The 19,765-nt window shown below is 32.0% G+C and overlaps 5 protein-coding genes and 2 long non-coding RNA genes across 12 annotated transcripts in view; 4 read left to right on the top strand and 3 right to left on the bottom strand.

Annotated features, from left to right (window-relative positions):
- Positions 1-106: 106 nt before the first annotated feature.
- Positions 107-5,263, top strand: mgr (prefoldin subunit mgr). The gene is made up of 4 exons (XM_003689736.4): positions 107-321; positions 3,925-4,043; positions 4,460-5,004; positions 5,104-5,263. The coding sequence occupies exons 2-3, from the start codon at positions 3,960-3,962 to the stop codon at positions 4,946-4,948; spliced, it is 573 nt and encodes a 190-aa protein (XP_003689784.1). The 5' UTR covers positions 107-321; positions 3,925-3,959; the 3' UTR covers positions 4,949-5,004; positions 5,104-5,263.
- Positions 622-3,708, bottom strand: LOC147657029 (uncharacterized). 3 transcript variants are annotated; one of them, XR_015293331.1, is made up of 4 exons: positions 3,505-3,708; positions 1,747-1,906; positions 1,386-1,498; positions 622-741 (listed from the first exon to the last, which is right to left on the bottom strand). It is a non-coding gene; the product is annotated as an uncharacterized LOC147657029 (long non-coding RNA). The 3 variants fall into 3 exon arrangements; XR_015293329.1 differs by lacking the exon at positions 622-741 and adding an exon at positions 1,142-1,321; XR_015293330.1 differs by lacking the exon at positions 622-741 and adding an exon at positions 1,261-1,339.
- Positions 5,264-5,365: 102 nt separating the features above from the next.
- On the bottom strand, positions 5,366-8,464 carry LOC100863317 (c-Myc-binding protein). Of its 3 annotated transcripts, none has more exons than XM_012484040.3 (3): positions 8,248-8,464; positions 5,987-6,108; positions 5,366-5,882 (listed from the first exon to the last, which is right to left on the bottom strand). In XM_012484040.3, exons 1-3 carry the CDS (start codon positions 8,374-8,376, stop codon positions 5,738-5,740), a joined length of 396 nt encoding a protein of 131 aa, XP_012339494.1. In that variant the 5' UTR covers positions 8,377-8,464; the 3' UTR covers positions 5,366-5,737. The 3 variants fall into 3 exon arrangements, with proteins under 3 accessions (XP_012339494.1, XP_003689785.1, XP_012339503.1); XM_003689737.4 differs by lacking the exon at positions 8,248-8,464 and adding an exon at positions 6,281-7,148; XM_012484049.3 differs by lacking the exon at positions 8,248-8,464 and adding an exon at positions 6,512-6,920.
- On the top strand, positions 6,905-8,121 carry LOC100864455 (transmembrane protein 267). Its single transcript, XM_012484023.3, has 2 exons — positions 6,905-7,300; positions 7,526-8,121. The coding sequence occupies exons 1-2, from the start codon at positions 7,010-7,012 to the stop codon at positions 7,856-7,858; spliced, it is 624 nt and encodes a 207-aa protein (XP_012339477.1). The 5' UTR covers positions 6,905-7,009; the 3' UTR covers positions 7,859-8,121.
- A 125-nt stretch (positions 8,465-8,589) lies between the features above and the next one.
- On the top strand, positions 8,590-11,678 carry LOC100863436 (uncharacterized). 2 transcript variants are annotated; one of them, XM_003689738.4, is made up of 3 exons: positions 8,590-9,087; positions 10,063-10,184; positions 10,850-11,678. In XM_003689738.4, the coding sequence occupies exons 1-3, from the start codon at positions 9,085-9,087 to the stop codon at positions 11,040-11,042; spliced, it is 318 nt and encodes a 105-aa protein (XP_003689786.1). In that variant the 5' UTR covers positions 8,590-9,084; the 3' UTR covers positions 11,043-11,678. The 2 variants fall into 2 exon arrangements, with proteins under 2 accessions (XP_003689786.1, XP_031771175.1); XM_031915315.2 differs by lacking the exon at positions 8,590-9,087 and adding an exon at positions 9,805-9,974.
- A 1,536-nt stretch (positions 11,679-13,214) lies between these two features.
- On the top strand, positions 13,215-15,905 carry LOC147657028 (uncharacterized). The gene is made up of 3 exons (XR_015293328.1): positions 13,215-13,844; positions 13,937-14,460; positions 14,551-15,905. It is a non-coding gene; the product is annotated as an uncharacterized LOC147657028 (long non-coding RNA).
- An 11-nt stretch (positions 15,906-15,916) lies between these two features.
- sim (bHLH transcription factor single-minded) overlaps positions 15,917-19,765 on the bottom strand; it is a 28,237-nt gene continuing 24,388 nt past the window's right edge. The window contains exons 8-9 of the mRNA XM_086912110.1: positions 18,779-19,264; positions 15,917-18,640 (exon numbers count right to left, since the gene is read on the bottom strand). Coding sequence (XP_086768236.1) covers positions 17,907-18,640; positions 18,779-19,264 — 1,220 coding nt within the window. The 3' untranslated portion in view covers positions 15,917-17,906. The remainder of the gene's footprint in view (positions 18,641-18,778; positions 19,265-19,765) is intronic.

The raw sequence follows: 19,765 nt of genomic DNA, 5'->3' as shown, positions 1-19,765 counted from the left end.
CCCCACCATGGCAACCCTTATCTGTTGCACTCTGCTTGACCAATTCCGTACAGTGGTGGTAGGTATACTACCAGGCTAGCGTGTGCACATGAAACCACTGTGGCATATGCCTGTGGAGTGTCTGAAGATGAACAAAAAGAATAAACGATCTGAACTTTCGTTTGTGCAGGTCCGACTGACCAATGGTCAATTGGTAGATTGACCTGTTCTTACTATCCTCGTAAACTTTCATTCATATATTCGCACGTGCCGCTTTTAGCCGGGTATCCACGTTGTTCAATGTCAAGAAAGCCTGGAAAAAATGAGTTGCGAAGGAAAATGGTATGATTTTTTCTTATTATCTTTTAAAACAGTTACATATTAGAATAATACTTATAATTTTTTAAAGCTAAAAAATAATTTGTTCAAATACCTTTAATTTTAGAAATTTATAGTTTAATTATGATGTTGCAAGATTTTACATAATTTTGTTTAATATTTTAATATATATAATATATTTTAATTGTTGATTAGTTAAGGAAAGAATGACATTTAGTTAAAAAATTGATTGAATTTAAATTTAAATTATACATTGGTTGAAGATCATTTCGTTAAGTCAACCATCTTCTTCTGTTAGGTTGAAAATAGTCGGATGGTACAAAGTAAATTTGAGGGTGAGTTTCGAGTAAATATTACTTATATTGACGTTTCGAAGAAGAATGCATCCTTTCTAAAAATTTCTATACGATTCGTTTTGACACCCTTAAAAACGAACGCTTTTTATTGACAATATACCCAATGGAGATGTTATTCCTAACTTAAAACTCATTTCACTTTTTTACACAAGAAAAAGTAAATTAATAATTATTTATGATTTATATAATAATAAAAATAAATTTTTTTTAATAGATAAACACATAATTGTTTGTTTAATGTTGTTTCTCAGTCTTTGTCCGCTGTAGCCGAGTCAAAACGATGACTCACTTTTCGACAGATTAAATCTGCGGACGACAAGAGTCAGCCTGTATTATGTTGTGTTACTATTGTCAGTCACGGACCAATGCATTGGGTCTTTCTTTTCGATGACCCGAAAGCGATCTATTCTTCGACGTGTACGCATATCTATTCGATCGTGGAGGAGTTCGATTTACCTGCATTTGCGTTAATGCCGTGCCTCGTAAATATTTTTGTGACATCACATGAATAGAAATATTTTTAGTTCATAGATATAAAATTTTACGTTCTATGCGATAATTTAAAGTATAAACTTAGAACAAACTCTTCATCAATCCTTTTCTCAACTTCTTGTATTGCCAGTTCCAGAAGTTGTTGGAATTCTTTCCTTAAGTACGTCATACATCTAACATAAATAATTATTAATATAATTATCATAAATTATGTATTACCATGCTTAAGAAAAATCTTTTCTCTTCCTTTTTTTCTTCATTTCGTCAGATTTGTCATTTATAAATCATCCCAAGAACATCTTCAATTTGCAATTTCTTGAACAATTGAAATACTAAAATAAAATAAATATATTGAACGAGGCATTGGTATCTTTTAATATTCTTAATCATTAATTTTAATTATATTATAATTATAAAAAAAATCATGGATAAAGAGAAAGATTTTACTTCAATAATAAAAAACGAAAACCAATCAATTAACGCAACGAGATTATAGACAAACGAATTCAGAACAGCTTGTTATGAAACGGCAACGATCTGTGGCACGTTAGTTCCAACCTCAATGGCGGTTACAGGTTACCTAGGGCTTCCTGCGGAAATGGCCAATATACTCCTCCGACCTCCAACTCACTCAGTCACTCGCTCACTCGGATCACTCCTGTTTGGTGTACCCCGTACCTATATGATCGCCCTGTCGCTCGACACGTACTTGTTACGGGTCATCATCGTGATCTATGCGCCTACAACAAATGTTACATCCTTAATCTGTTCTAGCCTGCTAATCCTACGCTTGTGCTGAACGAGAAAGTTGACATTATTCTGTAACTGTAGACAGATCAAGTTATTTCGCGTCGTGATTATATATTTATAACGTGTTTAACTCGATGAAAAGCAAATATTGCTTCGATATTTTGGAGGTTATGATTAAAATGATAGATATCGTTCAATGGATCACTAGTTTATTCTGTACAAGATTTAAAAAGATGAAATTGCAAAGTAATCTCGCGTAATAATTTATTATATATGTTTTTCAAAGACCGATGTGATTCAAGAAACAGAGGAGCAAGTTGTAATTTTTTAAACTATTTTTCTTCATATTTTATAATGAAAAAAAAATATGTTATATTAAAATCCATAAAAATATTGTACATAAGATAAGAATCTTTTAATAAAGTGATTATTTTAGAAAAATGATTATTTTGATACACAAGAGAAGATTTATTAACAAAGTGATTATAAAAAAGATGTTTCTCAAGTGCGACCCAATTCACATGTGCTCGTGATCCATCGTTTGTTTTGCATACAACATGATTGTAATACAAAGGAAGAAGTTTTTGTAAGACATCTCAACGACTAGCCTAAAGCTTATACTCTGCTTTACACGATACAGCAATAATTCGGGTCTATTAGACCAATAAAGTGTATCAAAGAGAAGGAATGCGCCCCGCGTCAATCGTACATATCGTGTCAGTCTGTCTGTCCGTGCTTTGATATACGGGGTGCGGGTGGACAGATAATTTGAATTGAATATAACTGTACATTAATAGTAAAACTAAAGAGAATGATTAAGAAAAAAATAAAAATAAAATTCTCATATTGAAAAATAATAGTTTTTTATATAAAAAGTTAAAAAAAAAAGTATTTAAGAATTTTCTTTAAAAAAATTTATATCTGAACAAAATAGAAATAAAGAATTTAATTTACGTATATATTTTTACATTAATTAATAAATTAATAAATTTCTTTCATGATTGATATTTTCGTTAATATATTTTTTATATTTTCATATTTTAATATTGAATATCTTTTTTTTAAGATAAGATGATTTTTAAGATGAGACGAAGATAAGAAATTAATTAAACGAATTAATATATAATTTTCCCATCATTTATATTCGCAAAATTATAATCATTTATATTATATGATTAAATACCTATGCAATTACTTCAAATCGCTTTCAAATTACAAGTTGCTTACATATTTAAAAAAAAATCTTTATTAAGATTAAAATAATAATTCTTAATTAATAAAATGTAGAAATGCCTATTGAATAAGAACAAAGAAAGTTCAATTTAACCAATCCCATGAAGCTTGAAATGCTTCTCAAAGATAATTGTTATCTTTATCAGAAATTAATTGCGATTCAATAATTTCTCTAATATACAAGTGAGAGCAATACCTATCATTTATTAATGTGTTTTTTTGTTTATTATTTTTTTAAATTATAAGTTATATTTATTTTGAAATATTATTTAATATTTAAAAATTGTATATATGTATATAATAACACATTTCTGTGCTAATAAGTTGTTATTAAATATTCTTTTTAGGTACTCACTTATTATATATTTATCTCAAGAATTTTGTTATTTTTTTAAAAGTTTTGTTGATTTTTATCAGTGCTTTTTGCTATTCATTTTTCTTAGTGAACAATTTTTTATTCTCATTTTATATGTAAAATATAAATATATTAGGACCGTAACTGTTCGTAAAACATAAAATAAATATTATATAGATAACATCCTTAATAATACTTCAATTTATCACCAGAGACCGCCACCTCTCGGATTGAAATTCAAATGTAACAAATATTTATATATATATATATTTTACAATTTTTAATTTGTATTTTTAAATAAATCTATATTCTGAATGTAGCATATGAAATATTATTTTTATATTATTATTATACATATTTATATGTTAAATTTATATGAAATAACAATTTTTAACATTGCTAAAATAGTCATGTAAACAGGTCTCATGTCATGAGGTTTTATATGGTAATTCAAGATGGAAGACGGTGAAAATAAAGCGGACGTTGGGCTGGATAAAGAGAAAAAGTCGTATGCCGGAATACCGGAGGCCGAATTTGTAGTAAGTATATTATTCTAGTAAAAAATTTACATGATATATTATTATAATATTGTTATCAATACATAAATTTAATGTATTACATTATATTATGATATATATTTTTACAAAGGAATAATCCTCGTGATTATCGATAATTCCTGTAAAATTTTATCAAATAAATCTTGTGAAATTTATGTAATAAAAAAAAAGATAAAAATTTTTTTCTTTTATTTTGATATTTTTTATATTAAATTTTTACTTATTAATATAATATATAAAAATACACAATACTTTTTCGCTATGTTAACCGTATATGGTCACAAAAGAGATACAATATTCAAACATAATATAAATATATATTATTATTTTCATAATATATATTATTTATTTTTATTTTAATACTATTTTAAAATTTTTATACAAATTTTTTAATATAGGACGATGTCGACGCTTTCATGGCGAGACCTGAAAATGAATCAGCAGATAAAGTGTTACAAAAGTTGGATGAAAACCATGGCAAATATAAATTTATGGAATATAATTTATTTAATAAAAGAAGACGTCTGAAAGCTCAAATTCCAGATTTAGAAAGATCATTAGAAATGATAAAAAAATTACAACAAGAGAAAGACAAAAGCAAAGAACTAGAAACACAATTTCTTTTATCAGAACAAGTTTATGCAAAGGCTGTTATTCCTCCTACTGATAAAGTGTGTTTATGGTTAGGAGCTAATGTTATGCTAGAATATACATTGGATGATGCACAAGAAATGTTAACAAAAAATATTGAAGCAGCAAAGAGAAATCTAGGTTATGTAGAACATGATTTAGACTTTGTGAGAGATCAATTTACTACAACAGAAGTTAATATGGCTCGTATTTATAATTGGGAAGTAAAACGCAGACAAGCTGCTAAACCAACATGAAGGCTGTTTTCTTAATAAATTTAATGTGCACGCAATGAATGCCTAAAACTCAAAAGGTAACTATAAAGAAAAAAATAAATGCAAAATGAATTCACATATATCATTATTTATTATATAATTTTAATAATATATAATATTTCTGTTCTTTTTTAAAGGTTACTTACATTACACTGTCAAATGAAAGAAGAGCCTGTGAATAAAAAGTACTGTCAGAAATTGTCAATGAAATGAAGAACTCGAATACCATTTAGGTTATAAGCTAGATACACCAATATTTATGTATATTGTCACAAATACATCTGAATTCTAACTTCATATGTTGTTTTGTGTATTTATAATAAGATTATTACCACATTTATTATATTAAACTTAATTGACTTATTTTGATATTTTTGAAAAAAAAAAATACAACTTATATAAAAAACAAAATAATACATTATATTTATTAATATCAGAAATATCACAAACCAAAAAATTTAATTTGAGTTTTACTTTCTAATTTATCATCCTGTTTGTATATTTTAATTACAAACTAGATCTTATGTTATAAACACGTATAATTTTGTTAAAAAACAAATATAAAAAGTAACATCTATACTTTTGTGAACATGATAAGAAATAGACTTATAACTAATGGAATTTGCATGAAACTTAATTTATCTTATGTTTTAAACTGTATCAGAAAGTGATTTGCTATATCTATTTTTAAGGCACATAGTCGGTCTGACTTTCTGTAAAAGTCAGTGTCCAGCAGGGACTAGTATCCTATTATAACTAAATCTTTGTGAATTAATCTGTTCCTTCATCTGCTTCATATTTCACCAACTTTGTCTTTAACTCATTGATTTTGGCTTTAGCTTCTTCTAATTCTTTTTTTAATGTTTGTACTTCCACATCAACTTCTGTGATGCCTCCTAGATTTAGACGAATATATCTATGATATTATTTAGGAAATTATTTTCTAATAAAAATATTAACTATCATTGGTATTTTTGTATCATAATATGAATGTATCAACTATAAATTTTAAAAGGATACTCTAAAGCATCATCTGGCTTTTCTGGTTCTTCATATAAAGACACAAGTACTTTCGTAAGAGCATCCATCACTCCTGCTCTTTCCAGATATTTTCTAAATTCTTCTCTTTTAGAATCAGGTGGCTATAATAAATATCGCAAAAATTAAAAATAGTAAAAATTAATAGATTTATAAAATTTACTAAATTATACGAATAATAATCAAACACTTTGAATCAATAATAGATGCAAAAGATATTGCATCGCCATCGTTGAAGAAATTATATTAAATAAGAATGTATAGATTCAGCATTACCTTGAAATTCGACATTTTTATTACCACAAATTATTACAACAATACTTGGAAAATACTATTTTAGCAAATAGTTCAAAGAATTTCCGACAACACGTGTTTGATAAATCACACAATACGGAACAGATACAAGCCTTTATGACGCTCATTCAGAACAAATGCCATATGATATACGCGATTTTCAAAACAATGAATGTACGAAACAATTTTTAATTAAAAAAAATCATCATTTACCATTTTGAGATGTGAATTCAATATATAGTAACAGTTAAAATTAATTTCTCTTTCTTTTTCACTTTGTTTCACAAATACAATTTACGAAACTTGTGTACTTTCAATAATAAACTTCGAATGTCACAATTTATTTTGATCGGAAACACTATAATCAAAAAAGTATTCCGTTTGGGCCTATATCTGATGCCATTCTAAAATTTCATGTCATAAGATTTAAATAGTTAGAAAGTTAGTTAAAATATTTTCTCTCATATAATAAAGAATTATGAAAAAAATTATAAGCACTTAATTAAAGCAAAATTTGATTTTATTTAAAAAATATATTAAATTTATTGATATAAATTTAGCTAAAATAAAATATAATGAGAGATATCATACACACACTATATAAAAGCATTGATTATTCAATATGGCGAGGTAATGTTTGTAATATAATTTTTCTTTAACTTTTTATAAATTAAAGAAAAAAAGCTTGAAATTTTTTTTAAAAAGTTTGTTATGATGTTTTTGGGAAGAAAAGAAGTTTTTTTAAGAATAGTGCTAACTGGTGCCATAGGTATTTGTTCGTTCATTGGTGATCAAGGATTGAAACATGGAAAGACTGCCATGACACGCGCGATTTTTGACAATGTCACTCACGCAATTGTTGGTGGACTTACTTGGGCAGTTATCTTAAATTTGTCAAAAAAATCTCTTATACAAAACTTTTCAAGCATTTTCTTGTGTTTTTCTTTGTCGTCTTTTATCGATATAGATCATTTTATTGCAGCAAACAGTTGGAAGTTAAGTGTGAGTGATATCATAACCTTTTATCGTTTAAATAATCACGATATCTTATTTACAGGGAATGATAATGAAATTTTTTTCGTATAAATATGAAAATTGAAAATTTTGTATTGATAATTATATATATATCATTATATATATATATATTATAATATTTTATTATATTTCATATTTCAAAAAAATATTAATTATAACTTGATATAATGATATTTATATAATTTCTTACAGGATGCAACACATCTAGAAAAAAGACCATTTTTTCATTGTACCACTCTACCTATAACATTATGGCTTATGTTAAACTTTTATTCAAATGTATTTAATCATCCAAAATTCAGTTATTATTCTTGGATAATATTAGCAAGCTTTCTAAGCCATCATATAAGAGATGGTACAAGAAGAGGTTTATGGTTTTGTCCCATTGGATCTACACAACCTATTCCATATTATTTATACTTAACTATGAGTATGATGCTTCCTCATGTGTTACAATGGTTGATGGTACCATCTATGCATGAATATAAATCTTTAGATAATGAAACATTAATTGATATTGTGTAAATAGTATAAAATAAATATGACTAAATGTGTATAAATGTATATATATATATGTGTACAAATATACATGTATATATATCAATGTAATATAATTTTTATATTAATATCATGTATTAACATTTTTTATAATTTATATTTTTAATCATATTTATTACAAATAAATATTTCATTTTTATAAGTTTTTATAAAGTAACAAGGATTATAAATATAATAATATTTTAATTTATTTGATTAAGAAGAATAAAAATAAAAAATGTTTCAAGAAATATATTTGTTTTTGCATTATAGCAAACAATTGCGTAAACAATTTGACCTAATTAAAAATGCAACTTTTATATTTATCATTAAATGCATAAAAATAAGCATAAGATATCAAAACAGGAAAAACTTACATATATATATATTAAAAAAGAATTCGTCGCGTCCATAATGTTTACATACTTGTTTCCAGAGACAGGTGTGCTCAGTAAACGAGCATTGTTCACGTATGCCGGTGTCTTATATCGTGTATCTCTATACATAGATCCATGTTCTATTACGATATAAAAATTTAACGATACCCACGTAAATATATGCGTGCTGGTGTAATACGTAGGGATTCGAGTGAACGCGGAGGACGCAGATGCCCTTGCAAGAAGTCAGCCGCGCGCACACGTGTGTACACGTACACCTTCCACAAGTTGGAGGGGTTTATCAGCATTCAGCATTGCTTTGCTGGCACTGTTATACACTTTACTTCACTCTCGTCCCGCGATCTTATATTAGTGTTCATTTACCTAGTCACCTATTCTACCGAACAACGATGGTGTTTACGACGGCGTTCAATGAAATTTTAAAACAACCAATCTCGTGATCGAAAGTTTCACCTGTGTTATTATCTTGCTATCTCTTCCGTGTTTTCACCGTTTGATTTTTGCTACGAGAAATTAATTTTTCGTTCTGGAGACAGTTTAGTTAGTGAACAATTATCGCTTGTTAGATGTGTTATTCAAGGAAATTATCGATGACATTGAGTTACACTATCTTCGCTATGTGATATTCTCTTATACATAATATTTTTAAAAATTTTTGTTGAACGGGAGCTCTACAATGCCGCCAGGTTTTCGCAGATATCACATCAACTATGATAATGCGTTGATACCGATATCTTGATCGTGTGTATACGCCAGTCCAATATTGTCTCCAAGGAGGTCTCGTGTCATATTTGCTACGTTTATATTATATTTATCATGGTAAGTACACATTGTTCAGATTTTTCTATGGATTGTATTCAAACCGTTTCTGATATCTATGAAATACTATGATTCCTGATCATAAATCGTGTTTCAGTTAAAATGTCAAATATTACAAATCATGTGATATAATTTTGCTTTAATTATATGTACATCAAGATTGTCGTTCGTCTTATTATTGTAATGAATGGTTAGTCCATCTATCGACTAATTCTGTCATACATAATTATTTCATGTATTATTGTTATGTTGATAAAACAATAATAATTTTATTTAGAGTGATTTTACATACTTAGTTAATTATTTTTTTTTATTTAAATTTTACAATTATTGTTACTTATATACATATGTATATCTAATGCTTTCACATGAAACGAGGCTAATCACAAAACCATAATAAAGCATGTTTTGTAATAGTAATTACGACCACTCGAACGGATGCCTATTACAGATGCAACAATGTTCAAGGTTGAACTGGCGTAAGAAGAATCACTGGAATTATACGATGAAAGTGATTTGCTGATGATATTAACAATTCTATTACATTCAGCATAAGATAATGACATTCACAGTATTATGCATTTTACCATTCATACGAATTCCGAACGGTTTGCATGGCAAAAGAAGCTTATGATTCGTAAATTTCCTGTTTGCATTCAATATATTTATTAGTTTTTATGGCATCAGACGCGTTAATCGCATATTACGAAATAACGTTTCGAGGAAGTGCAAAGCAACCATGCGTGACAAAGATTCTTTCACATTCTTGCATTCTCGCTATTTCCATCTTTGTTACGCCCTTGCTGTATTGGCATATTTCGAATTTTTCTCATCAAAAATAATTCTTTAATCGTTTGATGGATTTTTATTTTAAAAATAGTTTCAAAGTAATTGTATTAATTGTTAACGATACTTAAGAATTTATAAAAGTAGTTTCTTATCAATAGATTTAAAATTAAATATTTAATTTTCTAGGAAGCCGATGAGTTGGTATTGTATTTTGCTATAGCAGGTGGGATTACTGCTGGTGCTTTGCTAGTGCTGTTCATTTTAGTGTGCGTACTGTTTGTCAAAGTGAATCGATTATCAACAGACGGGTAAGTACATAACTTCTTTCATTCGATAGCATTTCTTTTTTTTTTCTTTTGTTTGCAAGAATTTATTCTTAATTTTCGCTTTTAATTTAACGCTATTAAGCTTTGCTTAAAACGTTGAAATAAAAAGAAATGAATGCACAGCAGGCTTTGCTTGTCGAATGATTTAGTTTCAACGTATTTTAATTAAAATATTTGACGGGTTTTTTGATTAAACTTGATGGATAGTGGCATAGCTGGCGTTTCATTTTGTTGGGACGAGCCACGTTCTCGACGAACTAGGAATCCGAATAAGTCACGTAAGATTTACATTCTAAAGAGCAAATATGATTGTCGACTCGTGGTAATATTGGGACGTGCGAATGAAAAAAAAATTAATTCATGACTCATTACGGCATCGATATCGTATCTTTGCTGCGAGCAAAACGATTGTTTAGCTTATCTTAGTAAAAGAATGTGTAATGGATATGGGGATTAAAACAGCTTGTACTAAATTCCTCTTTCTTTTTTAAAATTATTTTTCTACTTCCTTTTATAGATATTTTAATCATTTTTTTTAATTCAATTCATGAATCTTTGGAATAAAGTTAGAATTTGCTTTTAAATATATTAATTTTTTTTTAATTCCTAATAATAATTATTTTAACAAATCGATAAAAATTGTTCAGGTCCAATCAACTGAATAGACAAACAAGTATGATGGCAGACTTTTGTTACACGAATCCCACAATTGTACCAGGAGAATTACTATCACGTCGTGGATTCTCGATGTACAGCGGTTCCGATAACTATAACGATGATTATGGAACAAAAAAAGATCATCATTTTGGCACTTATCACGAAGCACGATCAAAATTTTGACTAAAATCAATAAGTTTGAATGACAGACTGTATGCATAACTTATGTAATTTTCGATCATATACCATACTAAAGGATTGATTAATTTTGTATAATAAATTAAAATTACGTTATTTATCAGTTTATAAGATATAAGACTTACATAAATTTTTAATTTTCATCTGCCATAAAAATTTGTTTATATATACATAGTTATTTATATATAATATGTTAAAAAACGAACAAAATTATAGAAATATAAAAATATAATTAATTAATATATTTTATAGATAAATAATTAATAAAAAATAAATTTTATTTAGATATACTTTATCTATAGATGATAATGTCTCGCAAAACAAAAAATCAACTATGTAGTACATTCAGTTGCCGGTAGATTTCGCTATATGCATTAGTCGCTCAGGGAAATAAGTATAAAAAGAAAAAAAGCTATTGAAAATCAGTAAAATTAAATATAGTAATTCACTTGCTTAATTAAAATAACTACTAAAAATTGTTTCTATTATTTATTTCTTCAATAATTTATTTTTTATTTTTACTTAACAGTGATTAAATTCCAAAGATATTCTCTACATAAAATAGCATTTGTTTTGTTTGTAATGTATATTATTTATAATAAATATTATTATGTTTCTTAATTTTATTGATTATTCATTTCATTTATACATTACCGTTTCACATATCATTTATACATCACCGTCTTTCTTTTTTTTATCGAAACTAATTTAATTTTGTTCATTTTATTAAAATATATATATATATATTTTTCTATTGCAATTGGAGAAATTAATATTTTCAAAGTTTATAAAATCATGGAAAATACTGTACATGATTTTATTAAAATCGATTTTATATATAAATCATTACATATTCTACAATTTAGGGTTAAATTTCATCAATGAATTATACATTATATTTATCCACAAATTGTATATAATCCTATTATCGTGCATTTCCATTAATGTCCACTTAACTCTCGAACAACGTGTGTGTTCCAATAATTATTCTCTCGCGATCCGATGTCACTTCAGAAATTGAACACCACCCTGGTATTCCGATCCCTCGAGGGTCTTCGATACCTTCCACTCGAATCACAAAAAGAATCGATGAATAAAATTTGTATCGATACCTAATGAGAGCGCCAAGGTAGAAAAGTTCCTTGTACACTGGCGATCCATTCTCATCATCTAAATTTAAATACCAAAGAGATGAAGAAGAGAGTAAAACAAAATTAAAATTTTTATTATTAATAAATTTTTATTTATTATAAATATTAGAAACGAATCCAAGAAATGATACGTCTAGATACATATAAGGAAAATTTACGAGTTGGTATAAGTGCTTGCACCAGGTACTTTGCAGATTTCTTTTTAGAGCGGAAGTGGAGCACCTTCCGACCGATATACGCAACATCGTCAAAGTGGGTGGCGATGAGGATGTAGGTAGGGATACAGACGATGCTACGGGGAGTAGGCAATAGCATGGGGATAGGCCGTAATTGGTATAAAATCATCGAGCAAACACATCGGACAAGACAGCCTGAGGGTTGTGGGCGGCGTTACGTGCCGTTGCCTTGGTAACCATGGGGCGACTCTGCTAAAGCACCCCTTCGCCTTGATTGCGCACAGGCCCATCCGTTCATGTGTACGTATGCTATGTTACTCATGAATGTGTGTTAGTGTTGTGCGCGTACTGCATGCAATCTATACATGTATATATATATATATATATCTACAAAAGCGCCACCTACCCTCGTCTACATGCCAGATTTACAAGACGCGTACTTACACGATTCACTTTTTCACTGTTACGCGATTCCTGTCGACTCTTTATATATGTGAAACTATCCATAATCATTGGCATACCACCGCACACGAGATCGGTTACCGTTCTTTAGAAAATATCTCGAGCTTTGCGGATATATCGTAAAGATTTTATCGAGAATTTATGTTATTACTTCGTGGTTGTCGATGAAATTTATATTCTAATCAGACTTTTAAAACAATATAGTTTGCGATAATTTTTATACAGAGTTGATATAGCATAAATCTATTTTTCAAATAATTTATTGAATTGAATTATGGGTGTTCAGAATGAACATTGAAATAAAGATTATAGGAGTGTGCTATTAAGCTCTACCCCTTAATAATAAGCGAATATCGTGCCCTCTCTATTTAGATATACCTCTATATAAGTGTTTCCACCGGTACACGCAACTTGTCGAGTGTTTAGTTTAACCGCACCCCGTGAATCCGCGTTTATGCTACTAATCAGACAGGATTACGGTCAGTTTCGTCCTATCCCTCGTAAACCATGCCACGAGACATATGTTATTCTTTGAGCGTTCAATCGCAACATACCATGTTATTCTTTCGTTTTCTAACGAATAATACGAAAAGATTAACAATAAGACCCACTGCACGTGTCAGGGAAAACGTAATCTATTTCAAACAAAAAAAAAAAAAATCTATTTACACAATAAATTTTCATTTTTAATTGTTTTTACATACATATATATATATATATATTTATAATTCCAGATTTTTACTTTATATTCGATTAAATATCTCTTTCATCGTGCATAGTTTCGTTGCTTTATCATCGGTTTCTTGCACAATGACGGCAACTTTCTGCGTTGCCACAAGATACAGGTCAAGGACGTATCAAGCCTTAGGCCTTTGAAATTTCTAACAACATAATTTTGATGATGCAAACGTTCAAAAAGAGACTATTATTGTATCCCCCTATGTCTTGACAAAAATCAAGAACTGTTCTGACTTTCAACTCTATTAAAAAAATAAAACGTACGTACGTATAATTTTTTCTTTTTTTTTTTTACATCATAAATTAATTTTATCTAGTATAAAAAAACCTTATCAATTATCTTCTGTTCCAGATACTGTTCCGTTAATCTTGCTTGAAAACGTCGAAACATCGTCTTTCCTTTCCATCGCGTTACACTTCAAATTCATTTCCCGGCATCAGATCACATCTAACAAGTGAAACTCCAATTTTCACAATCGTTCTGTCAAAGAGTCGATCACGCGCCCCTCGATTTTGGTCAAATTAAAGCGCGTTCGATTCTCCGCTCGGCTTAATGGCGGTCAGCGTCGAGACGTCGCCGTCGGGAACGGGACGCATCCCGCGACGGGTGATCGCGCAATTTTACAGGATCGTGGCTGCGTCACATTCGTTGGCCGAAGAATTTAACGAGGCGCACGCGACTCGCCCTCCTCCGAACCGATCACCGGTTCCAGTCACACACGCTCGATAATAGCGGCCCTCGTGAATGTGAACACCCTTATCCAATGTGTCCTCGTTACACCGATCTCACGGCTGATGTATATTCATGGACCTGTCCACGCACATCGAATTGGAATCAAGAAAATGCCAACTATCTCTCATCGTGTCTATTGAGTGGTTAGTTCGATCGTGGAATGATGGATTTTGAATAATGTACGATCAAATCTGGATTGTAGAATGGTGTTTGGTCAGGAACTTTGGTTTCAGACGATAGATCTGGAAAGATGATATCCACGAATTGACGACATCGGATCGACTAAATCTTCTTATTGAAATTGTCAAGAATATTCTGGAACGAGAAGGAATCTTTAGAAGAAAAAAAAAAAATTTGAAGAATAAAACTCGATAGGAAAATCGAGGCATGGATAATTCTTCGTACACAGAGTGTCAGCTATGCAAACCAAGGCAAATCTTTTTAAATTTTTTAGTTCTCACAGAGTTGAGCGGTCGACTTTTAAATCGCACGATCTCAACGTGATTTTGTTCTCGAACAGAAAAATTAGTGACTCGTCCAGTGTGGAACCTGTCTTTTTACACGTCTAATGGCGGAACGAGCGTTCAGAGAACTGTTGGCGATTATAAAGAGGCACGTGGCTCTGTTCATGAGCGAGGCCCCATGCAGGCAAGCACGCGACCACCGAAAGCTAACCCAAGAATCGTACAAGGCACAATTAATTTATTGTTCGTGCCGGTATAGTGACAATCGAGGGAACGCCGGAGAAAAACAGGATCGTTGTTTTCTTCTATTTCGTCCGAGGGGTTCAGGGAACGGATGCTGCCAGCCGATCCTCGCCTTTGTCACGCGGATAATTGTCGACCATTTTTGCACAATGGCAAGTATTTTTCTTTTTTATAATAATAAATATATCTCGCGCAATTTCGTTTCGTTAATAATAATTGTAAATAAATTTCTTGTTTAAGGGAGATATCTTTTTCTATCTGAGAATTAAACGGTTCAAGATGGATGCAAATCATTTATCTAAGAGATCCAACGAGACATTAAAGAGTATTTCCAGCAAGCTCGTAGCTAAGCTTTCGGCTTAATCTCCATAAATTCGTAAGGGAGAAGAAATATATTCGCACTCTCGGTTGAATGTTATCTGCTTTTCGCCGGTCTCTCACAGCGAATTAGATCGAAGGTAATGGGAAATTTTTTTCAAAAAAAAAAAAAAGAAAAGAAAAGAAAAATTGTCTCGTTATTTATTAAAGTAAATCCATCGAACAGGAATAGAAAAAAAAACTTCGGTTGCGATAAAGATAAAAAGGTTAAATTCAATTTCATAAATTTTTATCAGAATAAAAAACTTAATAAAACGAAAAATAAATTATAATTTTCGTAATCATCAACGAACAATCTCCTCCAAGAAAAAATTTAATTGGTTTATTTTGATCTCTTGTCGTTTCCAAGTACAATTTCAATTTTGATGAAAGAACGAACTTGACCAATTTTCTGCCAGTATTGAAAGAGAAGGAGGATAATTTGAAACAGAGAAAGAGTGAACAAGAGAAGGAGAAGAAGATAGAGAGGAAGAGAGAGACGGAGAGATAAAGAATTTTAATAAGATAGATCATCAGAGGAAAATATCGATTATATTTTTCTCGTAATAGGTATGCAGCGCGCGCGCTATCAAGTTTTACAATATTTACAACGCTTAAAGTAATTATCGTACAACGCGGTGATCATCGTACCCATCGTTAATTTACATCGATTATAAATAATAGTGTTTCGCATTGGCAATGTGTACACGTGTATTATACATGAGATTAGCCTCGTGGCAGCTAACAGCCTCGAGCGATTGTTCATAAAGTTACTAGAAGTTCAATAATAAAATACTTCAATGATTAAAATGTAACTGGGATTGCCAGAATACTCTATGGTCGTAGTTTATTAAGTATCGGGTTTCAGAGAATCACGCGCGCGGTGTTTAAATAAACGCGCGATTGAGATATTATAACAAAGGTGATATTTGTTCCTTTTTTTTCTCTCTCTCTCTCTCTCTCTCTCTTTTTCTTTTTTCTTTGTGTAGAAGAAGGGCGTGTGTATTTCTTTGGTCGGTTGGTACAAGCACCGGTCAGTCTTCGGGTCTATCTAAGAAATACCTAACGTATTTATATACTAAATTGTTTTAAGAGCTATGCGAACGACTATGCAATGTACATGTCTACAAATTAAGTATCTCAGAATGCGCTACCCATTTTTTTTTTTTTTTTTTTAGATCTTTTTCCGATTCGCTTTCCCCCTTTCCTTTTACACGTATTACGCGCCTGTAATTTTCTACTCCTTGCATTATACGTATCAACACTTTTACAGAACAGTTCGTTTAATTAAATCATCGTATAAAATCTTTTGTCCACGATGGACACGATTATTATTATTATTATATTGTTCCTTTTTTTTTTGACTTCTTACGTTTAAAAATTTTAATTACTCACGTCCAGCGTGTAAAATTTGCAGAAATTCTTTCTTCTCTTCTGTTCTACGATTCGTTTGAATTAGATTTTTTGTTATTCCGTTCATTTTTTTCACTTCGAATTTGACGACTCGTTTGAAAATCCCCTCGAATCGAATTCGACTGTTCCGTTTGATGATAATTAATTCGTGGATTCGTTAAATTAAGAAGAAGCTCGTTAATATTCCGAATGCAAATTTTGATCAAACAATACAAGATCGAGAAGGTTAGCTTTACTTGATGAGCTAACATTAATGAATATCATTAGCGGTTGTTGAACGAACGTTTAAATAATATAAATAAAGGATATGTTAAGAGGCGTTTTGAAACGAAAATTCCATTTTCGTGGCCGATGATGAAATCGAGCAACGTACGAACGTAATTAATCGTTACAATATTCGTATCTTAACTTATGTTAATCTCGAAGCAATTAACGCAATTACCATTGTCTACATGTCCTCGAACAAGAAAGTTAAGCATCTTGATATGTGAATAAAGAATATACGAATAACAGATCCAATGATCAACGGATCAACGAATATCGGGGTAGATCGATACTCTACATACATACGACATAGCAATCCTTCGGAATCGTTAAATTCTTAAACAATTACTTAATTTTCTTACGATATATCGACTGTACATCTATCATTCTCATTAGAGTCTTATACATTAGCATTATACTCGGCAGTACTCCGGCGAAAAACATTTTCATCAACATTTTCAACGTTTTCACCCTAGTTATATTTCACTTTTTTTTTTTTTTTTTACGCGTTTTATTTCACTTTATACTCTTCTATTCTCACTTCACGAGTCAATAGTTCACGAGTTCTCGGTGTAATACAAGCCTGTCATCACTTTCCAGAAATCCGACGGTTTAAAGTACCAAATCTTGGCCTTCACCTGTACAACCTGCTCGTGTTCATCGTTCATCGCCGTAATCCTCGAATTATCACCGTGTTGATCGGGGACGATGTTGGGCCGATGTTCTTCTTGCAGAAAATCGTTATTTGCCCCGGGATAACTGCCCTCGGGGGACGTATCACAATAGCACAGCGAGTCGTGGTTACAATTGGTGTCGACGTGCTATGCGCAAGCCGCGTCTAGCTGGTGTCAGTGAACGAACTGATGATGCGCTTCGTAATGATGCTGATAGTGGATCAGATCCTGCACGGAGCTTGGGCTGTACTGTTGCGAGTCTACGATCACGCTGGTGTAACTGGTTGGCGTCCCTTCTTGATGATGATGGTAGGAATGCTTGGTAGGATTGTTGTTGGTGTTGTAGTGGCTCAAGTGGGGTTGATACGAGGACTCGTAGTGCTGGACGTTGTTCGAGTTGCTCGAGGTGCCCGCTGCGGCGTTGTGGTTGCCCTCGTTGTTAAGGCTACAATTAGGGTACATGATCACGCCACCGACCTCGTTTAAATTAGACGGGGCCGAGTCGGGCATGTAGTGGTGGTAGTAAGGGTGATAACCGTGCGGCAAAGAATATACGCTCAGTGGACTCGGTAAATGATTATCCATGGCATCCGTGCTGCAACAGGAACTCGACGAGGTGGAGTAAGGTCTGTTCTGTTGGCTACTTTGAGGGCTGTGCTGTTGCTGTTGCGGCGGTGGTTGCTGTTGTTGCGGTTGCTGCGGTTGCGGTTGCGGTTGAGCTTGTGCCAGGCTTGTCGGAGGCGTTGGATGATCCAGTAGATGAGGGGAGTGTTGGTGCTTCTGTTGACCGTTTTGGGGACTGTGCTGTTGCAGGTTCGACGGGGAGTTGGCGTGGTGCAGAGGGTGCGGATGCTGCGGTGCTTCCTGTTGCTGCGGTATCGTTGCTGCGAGGGAATCTTGATGTATATCTAAGGAAGAAACGTTTTCTCTTTTAATCGGGGAACTTTAAAAAAAAAAAAAAAAAAAAAGGAAAGAAAAGGAAAGGAGAAAACTGTTCTCTCTTGCAATTCTTTCAAATTTTTGAAAAAGGTGAAAATTCTTCTTACCTCCGTATTGGTAAAACCAGTCGGAGTTGTACTTAAGATTATCTTCGTGAGAGTTGCTGTTTACGTTCTGAGGTTGATAAGAGGGCGACAGATACTGATTGTGATTCGTCAGGTCAATATACTCCGGTCTAGGATACGTGCCACCGTTCGCGTAATCGTTATCGGGCGATTCTTTCGATCTACTTCGATACGCCGGTGAACTGGGACTGTGATTGTCCAACTCGTTCACGGTTCCAGTGGTGATCGGTGTGGTCAGAGGGGTGCTGGGCGGATTGCTTGGATTCGAGCAATAAGACTTTTGCTCGCAATTCAACAGCAAGTCTGTGTTCTCCGGTTTCGTCAACACGTAGTTGACCGACACGATACAGTGCGGTCGGGAGCTTCGGGAATTGTGCACGATCGTGACGTACGATTGCATCCAGACCCATCCTCCGGATTTCGTCAGAAACCTGTAGTACTTGGTTATTACTTGCCCCTTGTACAATACTGCGAACACAAGAAGAAGAGGAAGAATTGAAACGTTGTTACACATTCAGATACTTCGGATAGGATCAGAAGGATCGCCGCTTTTTCTTTTTATCCATCGTTCTAATTTCTAACGGGTTATTATATCCAACGATTTTTAGATCTTCTCGCGAGGTTATATATGTAAGAAGAGGAGATCTCTGAAAGGAAATTTTCGAGAGTAACGTCGATCGTACAATCCGCAGGCGCGGACATTAGTGGCATTATGTCAGGCTCCCTTCGAGTTGCGCTCGTGAAACTGCGAGTCTGTTCAAACAGTGATAGCAGTAACAGCCTCCTCCTCTCTTCTACCACCCCCTTTCCCCCACCATCTCTCTTCCTTCTCGTCCACCCTCACAACTGATGTTCACGCATACACAAATATATACACCAACCTCTCTTTTCTACACTGTTCATAGCGCCATAGCGGCATTGTTCAATCAATAATGTACACTCTGTATGTACTACGTGTGCATATACTTT

The sequence above is a fragment of the Apis florea genome, unplaced genomic scaffold (genome assembly GCF_048593485.1).
Source record: "Apis florea isolate Af1SG1 unplaced genomic scaffold, ASM4859348v1 contig_3367_pilon, whole genome shotgun sequence".
Taxonomy (NCBI): domain Eukaryota; kingdom Metazoa; phylum Arthropoda; class Insecta; order Hymenoptera; family Apidae; genus Apis; species Apis florea.
Note: the sequence above shows the minus strand (reverse complement) of the source record. Positions and strands in the feature narration are given on the sequence as shown.

Excerpts from the sequence above, each read along its gene's own strand:
- mgr (XM_003689736.4), top strand. The coding sequence starts at position 3,960 with ATGGAAGACGGTGAAAATAAAGCGGACGTTGGGCTGGATAAAGAGAAA. Across the intron at positions 4,044-4,459 it reads TACCGGAGGCCGAATTTGTA|GACGATGTCGACGCTTTCAT; the intron begins GTAAGTATATTA and ends TTTTTAATATAG.
- LOC100864455 (XM_012484023.3), top strand. The coding sequence starts at position 7,010 with ATGATGTTTTTGGGAAGAAAAGAAGTTTTTTTAAGAATAGTGCTAACT. Across the intron at positions 7,301-7,525 it reads CAAACAGTTGGAAGTTAAGT|GATGCAACACATCTAGAAAA; the intron begins GTGAGTGATATC and ends AATTTCTTACAG.
- LOC100863317 (XM_012484040.3), bottom strand. The coding sequence starts at position 8,376 with ATGTATAGAGATACACGATATAAGACACCGGCATACGTGAACAATGCT. Across the intron at positions 6,109-8,247 it reads CTTTTTTAATATATATATAT|CCACCTGATTCTAAAAGAGA; the intron begins GTAAGTTTTTCC and ends TATTTATTATAG. Across the intron at positions 5,883-5,986 it reads AAGCCAGATGATGCTTTAGA|ATATATTCGTCTAAATCTAG; the intron begins GTATCCTTTTAA and ends ATAATATCATAG.
- LOC100863436 (XM_031915315.2), top strand. The coding sequence starts at position 9,945 with ATGGATTTTTATTTTAAAAATAGTTTCAAA. Across the intron at positions 9,975-10,062 it reads ATTTTAAAAATAGTTTCAAA|GAAGCCGATGAGTTGGTATT; the intron begins GTAATTGTATTA and ends TTAATTTTCTAG. Across the intron at positions 10,185-10,849 it reads AATCGATTATCAACAGACGG|GTCCAATCAACTGAATAGAC; the intron begins GTAAGTACATAA and ends AAAATTGTTCAG.